The sequence below is a fragment of the Phasianus colchicus genome, chromosome 10 (assembly GCF_987193195.1).
Source record: "Phasianus colchicus chromosome 10, bPhaCol1.hap1.1, whole genome shotgun sequence".
Taxonomy (NCBI): Eukaryota; Metazoa; Chordata; class Aves; order Galliformes; family Phasianidae; genus Phasianus; species Phasianus colchicus.
In genome coordinates, this window is record NC_143445.1 from 10,318,442 (window position 1) to 10,328,197 (window position 9,756).

General features: G+C 38.1%; 1 protein-coding gene across 1 annotated transcript; it reads left to right on the forward strand.

Annotated features, from left to right (window-relative positions):
* The first annotated feature begins 390 nt into the window (after positions 1–390).
* On the forward strand, positions 391–2,624 carry CCL20 (C-C motif chemokine ligand 20). The gene is made up of 4 exons (XM_031596209.2): positions 391–661; positions 906–1,020; positions 1,736–1,813; positions 2,112–2,624. The coding sequence occupies exons 1-4, from the start codon at positions 586–588 to the stop codon at positions 2,137–2,139; spliced, it is 297 nt and encodes a 98-aa protein (XP_031452069.2). The 5' UTR covers positions 391–585; the 3' UTR covers positions 2,140–2,624.
* The last annotated feature ends 7,132 nt before the right edge of the window (positions 2,625–9,756 follow it).

The following is a 9,756-nucleotide window of genomic DNA, read 5'->3' on the forward strand; positions in this document are numbered from 1 at the left end:
TCTGATGTTACTGTGTTGGCCATCCAGTAAATACTAATTTCGTCCTTTGGCATCATTAAGGATAGTCACTCAGTTTCTCAGAGTATACCATACTGAGATGAACCCATCTGGACTAGGCCCACCTTCCTCTGCGCCCAGGTTGGGTTTATTAAACTAGGGCACAGAAAAGACACAGCTTCTCTAAGTAATATTTGGTTACCTACATTTTACTTTCTTCATTTCACAACCCACACTCCCACCCCTAAAAATATATGTTTCACCCACAGAACCATTACCTCACAACCTTTTATTTCCTCCTCTTCTGGGTTGAATCTTATAACCTACTTAAAAAAAAAAAAAAAAAAAAAAAAGTCCCCAGCATGCCGCTATCTCTGGTTATAGCATCAGGAAGAAGCACTCAGGTTGTATCGGGCATGATGGAATTTGCCGTGGGGAAACCCAGTGATGATAGCGGAACCCGCCCGCGTGTGAATTCCCATGGCTCTGGCAGCTGCTTTATAAGCAGGTGGAGAAGTGTTGAGGCTGGCAGCACAGGCAGGCAGCGAAGGAGCACTCACTGGAGCACAGCTGCTGCTTAGAGTGAAAATGTCTGGTCTCCGCACCAAGAGTTTGATTTTGGCTTCTCTGCTGGGGCTGCTGCTGCTGTGCAGTACCTCCCAGGGTGAGTAAGCTTGGGCACTCTGCCCCAGGATGCAGTTCTTGTGCTACTTTGCACCATGCCAGCTGTGTTAGGGTGTGCATGTTAGCAGCAGTATAAGGGAGAGGGGAATTAATTCAGCAAAGCATACTGCTTAATACAACTATAGGGGAGTTAGATAGTTAGGAAACTGAAAAACAAATAATCTAGGCAGCGTGGCAACATGGTCCAAATGGGTTTTATTGACATAATTGTTTATTTGTTCCAGCACAAAGCAACCAAGATTGCTGTCTGTCTTACACCAAAGCCCGTCTGCCTCGGAAGGTCATTAAGGGCTTTAGTGAACAGCTCTCTGGTGAAGTCTGCGATATTGATGCCATCATGTAAGTTGCTTTTCAGAAGATCCTATTTTTTTGTTTTTTGTTTTTTCTGACAGTCATATATTAACCTTAGGAAGTCTGTCGGAGTAGGAACAATGATCTGAATTGTAGAAATGTGATTTTTCAGTAGACAGGGACTACTAACTCATGGGATAGCCATAAAATCATTCTACGTAATAAGTCTGTTGAGGAATCACTGTGCAGACAAGGATGTCCTTGACCCTCTACCTGAGGTACCTTGCCAACACAGAATGTTTCCTTGACACAACCCTGCATAAACCATGTAACAAACTCAAGTGAGACTTCTTAATCCACAGAGATCAGAATTTTTTTCCTTAATGTTTTAGCACTCCTAAATGTTTATCTGACATCTTAGCATGACAGCAAATATTCTTTTTAGTCTCACAAGGTATTTCTTGTACCTAGCAAAGTTCTTGGTCTCAATAATTACAATAAATTGATCACAATTTTATGTTGCAAGAAACAGATTGAAGCTATTATATGTAAGCTTAATTGGAACAATACTACATTGTTCATGTAGATTGAAGGCATTGTGGAGCATCCCTTATCAAACCAATATTTTCTAAAGCAGGTGCTATTGTTCCTTACATAGAGTAACTATGATACGTGTTTTTGATTAAATGCAGCTTCAGAGTATTTTTTATAACTGATTTCTAATGTTTATTTACCAATCTCCTTATCATTATTTCTTTCCCAGTTTCCACACCAACAGGGGACTGAAAGCCTGCGTAAATCCTAAGGAAGACTGGGTGAAGAAGCATCTTCTTTTCCTGAGGTATGAATCTAAATATCTAAATACTACTAGGCTGAAAACAGAGCACGTATAGAAGTCTTTCTCTTGCACCTCCACATCTCCTGAAGGCTGCTTCTGATGGCAGTTCTGAACTCAGCCTTTCCACCTCCTGTCATACATGGCTGTTCCTATTCAGAGTTCTCACAGGGATGGTCATATCATGTGTCCCTTCTTCTACATGAGCTATTCTCTCAGTAGGTGCTATAGCTTGTAGAGGAACCTGCAACTGATCTGCGGCTGAGGTGATAATTTGTGTGTATTTTCTTGTTATTTTCCACAGCCAGAAGCTCAAGAAGATGTCAATGTGATACAGTTTCCAGCAGGGAACTAAACGCAGACGTGGCTGAAGAACCACTCGGTTCAACCTCTTGGTTGAGGTTGTCATGTTGTACACTGTTGTGTGCTTACTCACTGCTATCTCTGGCTTCTTTGGAACCGTTGAACTTCTGGAGTTGATTCATATTGCATCGCTGTTTTGCTTGAATTAAGCATTTTGTTGAAGTTTCTAGGTTTACTAATATGACACGAGTACTATTTAGTAAAAACTTCATTAAGCTATTGTACAGAGCATGAATTGTATTAGGCTTATTGCATAGTACTATTGTGTTGCTCGGCATTTGTAAATCTTTGTAAAGGTTATTTATTCTGTTTATTTTTTTACTTCTTGGCACTATCTTGTGCCAGAATTTTCCTTTTAACTGGAGTTAGCATTATAATAACTTTTAGGCTATTGTTTGAAAAAGTTCTTGTGGGAAAAATAAAATGGAAACTGGAGCTAAAAATAAATGTTAAAAACTGCACTGTGTGGTAAGTTTTTTTTGTCATTAAAAGAGGTGATGAGTTCACCTTGAGTAATTATTTTAGCAGGTGCTCAAGATCAAAGGAATTTATTTCAAGTGTGTTCACATCTGTTAAAGCCACCGCTCACCTTGCTCTGTTTGCAATGTGGGTAGCTATGGAATCCATAGTACACAACTCCTTCTGCTTCTCCGGGGAATGGTGGTATAGGAAAATTTTCCTTAACACAAAGACCCATTTTTAGCTCAATCTCACATTAATGAGACTTGAGGGAATTTCTTTTACTGATTTGTTCAGGAGAAACCTTACATCAGTAAGCTTCTACCTAATTCACTGGCAAGGCTTGTAATTACAGTAAGAGTCTGCTCTCAACTTAGTCATCTCTAGAGGAGAAATTTGCAATGCTTTCTTCCCCTTTGTATTTCCTCATGTTAGCATAATGAAATATTCTTGGTGGAAGTCTGTAGCCACTAACACACCATAAATGATGCATGACAAAAGTAAAGGATCTTCAAGGAGTTGGTAGGATGTGGGTGCAGGTAAATGGGGGAGACTACTCAGCTCTGTTGCTGCTATTACATGGCTCACACAGACTTCAGGTATGTTATCTTTCAATATCTAAAGGCTCTGAGCAACCTGTTCCACCCGTAGGTGTCCCTGTTCATTGTAGGGGAGTTAGATTAGATGCCCTTCAAGGGTCCCTTCCAACTCAAATGATTCTATGATTCCATGACCAGGTAGGCTGTGCAACTGTACTCAATGTCAGTACCAGTGTCTTGCAAATAAATCTATGCCTTGGCCTTTGGTACCTGTTAGTCACAGAGAAAGAAGCATTAACTTACATTTAAGTTAAATTTAACTTTAAAATTATTTTTCAGCTTCTCTTTCAAGGACACCAGATGTGGTTTTTATGGCATTTATGAATATAAGGCTGTTGATTATGCTTTTAAAATCTGACAGGGCTTATGCAATCTACTTCTGGACCTGTAAATCTGGAAACCAGCGATTCTCTGTGGGTAAAGCTGTGATTAATTCGCTTTATTCTCCAACAGGTGGATTCCATATTCCTTATGATAAAAAGAAAAGAGTTCCTTAAGGAACCTATCACCCTCCCAGACAAGCAATTATCCAGCACATTGCCTGGGAATTCCCGGACTTTTTGATAGGGCTGAGGCAAACCACAGAGCTCTGCCCCACTCCTGCAAGCTCTGGGATAGGCTCTCATTCAGGCTCAAAATGCTCGTGAGCTGAATTACAGACTGGGAAATGGTGTAGGCACAATAAATGGGCTGATGTTAAAGTGTCAGAATTTGAGGTTTTCCAAAGACTACCTTGGGAACAGGTGTAAGTGTCTCCCACTCCAGTGCACGGCAACCGTGTTTCTACCTTTCCTACACACAGCAAAATGCCTCCTCTGGTTCTCATCGGTTACAGCAGCTGACAGCTGAACTGTGAAGATATTGTTACTGTGTAAGTTTCTAATTTGAAGAAAGCAGCATGACCAACATTGATTAGTATTGCCTAATGCATGAATGACTGGATCTGAATCTGTTCCAGTTCTGGATACGGATCTTTTTGTAGTTAGTGGGAAAAACTGTTTAAATATTATACTGTCATATCTGTTATAGTCCTTTGAAATTATCTCAGGGAAAAAATGTATATAGAAAAATGTATCCAGTGAGGATTAGTATGCATCTTAGTATGCATCTTTATCTGCCACTGCATATTATGTATTTACAGATACTGAAAAAAAAAGTAGATGTTAATGAAAGGCAGCAGAGATGCTGATGACAAAAATAACTTAGTGCTGTGTGGACAGCAATTCTTTTCTGAAGCAGTATCAATCATTCTGATTTCATTTTGCTGTTAAAATATAAATCCTATTGCATTTCATGCGTTGGGCAAGTACTAACAAGTTGTTTGTTGAACTACTGTTCAGTTGACTGTGGCTCCTAACAATTAAGTTTTTGTTGTTCCTCACTTTTTTTCCTGCTGTCTACACAAAGTGGGGGTCATAACACATGTGTGAGTCAAAATGAAAGGTAAATATGTTTTTCTTAGCCTGAGGTGAGCATCATTTCAGGTACATTATCTTACTGAAAATCAATCATTATTAGGTGTGCTTAGTGACAAATACACTTCTAGCTCTTTTGCAGGGGTGTTGATAGTTGGTCAGTTACTTTCAATTACCAGCACCAACATGCCCTCATGTAATCGAACTTCTGAACAGGAATGCATTGTTCAGCTGTAATTTTACTGAGAAGTGAATCAGGGAACTTGTGAACCTAGAAAGGCTTTAGGCTTATGAAACTGACACTGGACTTTAATGGCATTCTCCCAGCTGGATAAACACCAAAACAGTACAGGTGATTATTTGTGAAAAGTCTTCCTTATGCTGATCTCAGCTGTGTTACACCCTGGCAGAGTTATCTCAAATACCAAGCAACAAGCAACATCCCTTACCAAAATATGAATCATAAAAGCAGTTTTCAGTCTTTAGATCAAAAGCAGTCACTACCTATGGCAGGTTTACTAATAAAATGTAGTGATATACATTTACACAAATGCAAAAGTGTGTTCTACGTCTTTTTTATTTTTGTGGTTCTGGGAGATGTCAGCTTTAGTTGTCCAGTGTGACAATCCTAACTCTAAGGTTTTAAAATTGATGAATTTGTTCCTCGTACATTGTGCAAGGAGTGCAGATAACTTCCTAAGAGTTGTCATGGTGTATTTCTCCTGTAGCTACCATAAAATAAAATAAAGCTCTTAATAGTCTTCTGTCAAAATAGTTTATTCTCACAGCTTTATTCAAAGATTGTGCAGTCTTAAATACATAATTAATGTGATGGAGTCAGAATGTAGAATACGATGATCAAAAAGCAAAGATATCACAGGAAAAGCAGTGTTAAATACTATTATTAAATGCCATTAACAAACTTACAGCGCCATTGCTCTAGTTTTCCTTACATGAATTCAGTTTATACTTCCAAAATAAAGTAACAATTTCATTTGTAAGTATCCATACCTACATTTCCATATTCCTGAAACAGACTGTTCCAGTGTACTGGGTTTTCACATTAGCTCATCTCCTGAAGCATCTTGATTTACTTGAAATTCTCAGACTTCACCTTTCTGAAAAGCGATTTTTTTTCTTAGCACTTCGAATTACAGAGAAAGCCTTGGAAAACAAAAGATGAAGAACAACTCAACACGATATCATACTACTCATGCTTTTTGAGCAATAGCTGCGGTTGCTGAAATTTAGAGACAAAGTGCTATTGCCATATTTCTTGTAATTACTACTTTCAGTTATCAGAAATTACGATCTTGAGCCACTTCTTCAGTCAAAAAATTGCAGTCCTAATTTAAGTTGAAGATGTGTACATTCTTTCTGTCTGATTTATGTTCACTTGTTTGTTTGTTTTCTCCTTTACTTCTTTACTGCCTGTGATGGATATAATGGCCTACAAGCTGCAGAGATTTTCCTTGTTCAGGTGCTAACACAAACTGTTTCTTGTGCCATGGTGAGTGAGAAGACACACTTAGTTATAATAAGATATCATGTATGCTTTTATTTAGCTGGCAGTTTGAAGGATGTGAAGAAGACCTGACCTTGGTCAAACATGCTTGTGGAAAGAAAGGAGGAGAAGCAGACAAACCAGTTCCTGGCAATGGGAAGTGTGTGGCACTTGGACTTCCCTGGTGAGAAAGCCTGAATGATAAGACCTGGATAAAAGATAGTTACGACATAAAGTAACTTAGGGAAAAAGATTCATTTAGACAGAGAGTAGGGGAGGTTGTATCTTCAGTGAAGGTGTGTACCAAAATGCACGAATCAGAACACACAGTATTTCTCATTTGAGATTCAACCTGTAGGTACATTTGTGATGCAGACTGTCTTCTGTGACTGTGTGGCCATGAGCCAAGGTGAAATAATTTTATGCGTAGGACAGCCTAGTACAATTTAATTTTAAATTTTATATCTTCTATTATTTTCTGGAAGATAAAAATCAAAACACAGATGGTTATTGAAGGAACGTGGCTTGCAAGGTGATAAACTATGTACCAAGAACTCATATAACAAATGTTGAGATGACAGTGGAAATCATCATTAAGAGTCAAGGACAGAGGAACAACACAAATCTGTAAAATGCTCTGGACTCACACCTCAGAGAAATATCAAGGTGCCGTGGATTAAACAGTTAGTCTAATTAGACTTCTTGTGTCAGTAGAGGTGGGTTCAAGTAAGTGGCCCAATTTACACTGAAATTGTCAATTACAGTGTCAAGATTAAATGAGATGTTTAATATCCTTGCAGCATCATTGGTCAGTAGTACAAAGCTAGTAAGATCAGTATAAACTTACAAAGTAGGGAAATGGGAATTTGAGAATGATAAATTTTTTTTCAGATAAATTTTTTCAGATAAAATCAGAGCTGTGGAGTGGTCAGTATGGTGACTTAAACTATTCACTCAATTGTGACTCTGTTACACAGCTGCATGTGGAATACAAACAACCTGAATGTAAAATGCCATGCAGACCTGGAAAAAAAATATTACATTTACTAAAACTGGCTGAAAAATACAATTAGGTGTTCCAGCGGGCACCTGAAAACTTGAGATTGTTTTGACTAGTAATAAATGGTCAAAGCATCTTTCAGAGGGAAATATATATATATCAGCTGTTTGAGATCATGCAAATCTCAGAGATGCTCAATCTATAAGATTGCTACAAATTATTACAAGAACAGGCAAAAATTTTGTGTTAAAGTGGGTAGTGGTGCTGTATTAATGCTAATTACATTGAATGAATGATATACGTACGTATATGATACTATATGAATTACATTAAAATGATGGTTAGAAAAATTAGAATACAAGATACACAGAGACAACATAATAGGACTCTCATACTTAATGAAACATATACAAAAATGTGGAAAACATTATGGTTTTTATGAAATTCTTAACTCATTTTGGCATTATAAAAATGAGATATAAAAGACCAAATGAGATATTTTGACTTTTTTTATTATTTTATTACAAGCATAGTGGTGAAAGAAACAGATTTGACTTTTATGAAACTGTGTATTCTAACACAAAGGGGCTTTCCTTACTTATCTTCATTAATTCTATTACAGACTTAGTAGAAATCCTGTTATTTATCTGGAGTTCTTACTTCCACCATACTCAAACTGGTTTGATTCAACTGTGTGTTAGGTAATTAACTTCAAGAGAAGTGCTCCTCCATTTTCCTCTCTAGGTACATCCGGATAACTCACTGGTTTTCAGTCTGACCTCAGAGTACTTGCATAATTACCTGATGCCATCAGCTTTGCCATCTTGATAAGTTGATAAAGAACTCCTCAACTGAAAGGTCCTCAGCCCCACACAGTCTGGACCATAGAAAGAAAGATGAAAGGCAGTTCTGAATTCTTCTCAGAGAGGGTAAGGTCAATATATATTTGGGGGGAGGGGTGGTGGTAGGGAGAGGAAAATAGTGTGGGACTTTTTTAATTTGAGTTTTTCTGGTGCCAAGTCTACCCATTAGTGTGGTGAGACGAAGAAAGGAAAGAAAGCTCACTCTTAAAACGTGGAAAGGAAAACTTCTTTTTAGCTAAGTGAAAATTTGACAAAAAAGAAGAATATATAGAATTAGTTCAATTCAATTGCGGGAAATTGTAAGAAGTAGTAGATGGACATAAAGAGCAATGAACAGATCAACTGTTCATTTCCTGTGCTTATGATCTCACATGAACAACATGTGCATCTGCAAATAGAAACCTGTGACGTACTTCTTAGGTGAATAGCAACTCTTTCTCTCTATGTGCATTTATTTGGTATAACTTTAAATTGATGAAAATGGCCATGCAAAGATGATAAACAGAATCTTCAGGAAAGAGTGCATTTTGTTAACATACATGTAACTTGCTGTCAGCTCTTTCTCTAGAGTAGCTCTTTACTCACAAACAGAAAACTAGAAAATCATCTCCTATGATGATTTTGAGTTTTGACATTTTCATGGCTCTGGTACCATAAATGGTATTGGAAATAACAGAGCAGAAGTGAGAAGGTGTACTAATGATGCAGAGGGAAGCACAAAGGGATATGTGTTTGAGTAGCAGGAAGCAGGAACCCATAGAACAACCTTGAAAAAACTTACCTAAACCCATTTAATTCACCAAGCAGAAACAAGGAAATATCAGAGCACAGACTTACTGCATCTGACAGACCTTGCAATTATGAGAAAGGACAGCATGCAAAACTCCCCTTAGTAAAAATTCACTGCGCCTATTACTGACATAACAAAAATAGGAAGTGGCTTTCTACATTTTTCCCTTAACTCAGACTACTCTTGTGCTGGCCTTTCTGATTTAGTTCAGCATACCGCAGACTGACCTACTTCAGAACAAGTGGGTCACGATGCAAGTTTAAATCAGGAAGCCTAAAACCCACTCTTCTCTGCAAGCGAAAGCACGTTTGAGTCAAAAAACACTTTCTTCATATTATTCTTCTTAGGATGGTTCTTTGGCTCAGGAAAATAGAGATCTGTTTCTGCCAATCTGTGTTGGCAGAAACAACTCAGATTTCTCAACAGGAAACTCTTTGTAATTGTATTAACTTTGCATCATGCTATCCAGCACCCTGCAGCACTCCAGATCGGCAGCCTTTCAAAGGCATTTGAATATTGTCTGATATTCAGCGAAGTCTACAATACAGAGCTTTCTGCCATTCCTGCAAACTGCTTACAAAAGCAAAAATGCATAGGGAGCAACTGATGTATGCTCTTTCCGACATCAATACCTCTGATCTCTTTACCTAAAAGCTGATTAAATGCTGCAGATCCTGGAAGAATGTTTCAGTATTCCCTTTTTTTTTTTTTTTTTCCCCCTTTTCCCAATGTAGATATTTTTGAACTCTTAATGGTGTGTGTATGGTCTTTGAATATGACCTTTCCTGGCTTTGAGGCCATGTGTACCCATTGGATGCTACAAAATCTCAGTCAATAATTTTACGTTAGCAGTCTAAGAACTTGGACTCAGCTCAGGTTGCCTGTTGCTCAGGTTGCCTCAGGGTGCATCATCAGAGTTCCTGCTTGCTTTGCCCTCAAGCAATTAATTGTGTTGA

What these genes read in the sequence shown, in the direction of transcription:
- CCL20 (XM_031596209.2), top strand. Translation starts at nt 586, where the DNA reads ATGTCTGGTCTCCGCACCAAGAGTTTGATTTTGGCTTCTCTGCTGGGG. An exon ending in GCTGTGCAGTACCTCCCAGG is followed by an intron (nt 662 to 905) that starts GTGAGTAAGCTT and finishes TATTTGTTCCAG; the next exon opens with CACAAAGCAACCAAGATTGC. An exon ending in AAGCATCTTCTTTTCCTGAG is followed by an intron (nt 1,814 to 2,111) that starts GTATGAATCTAA and finishes TATTTTCCACAG; the next exon opens with CCAGAAGCTCAAGAAGATGT.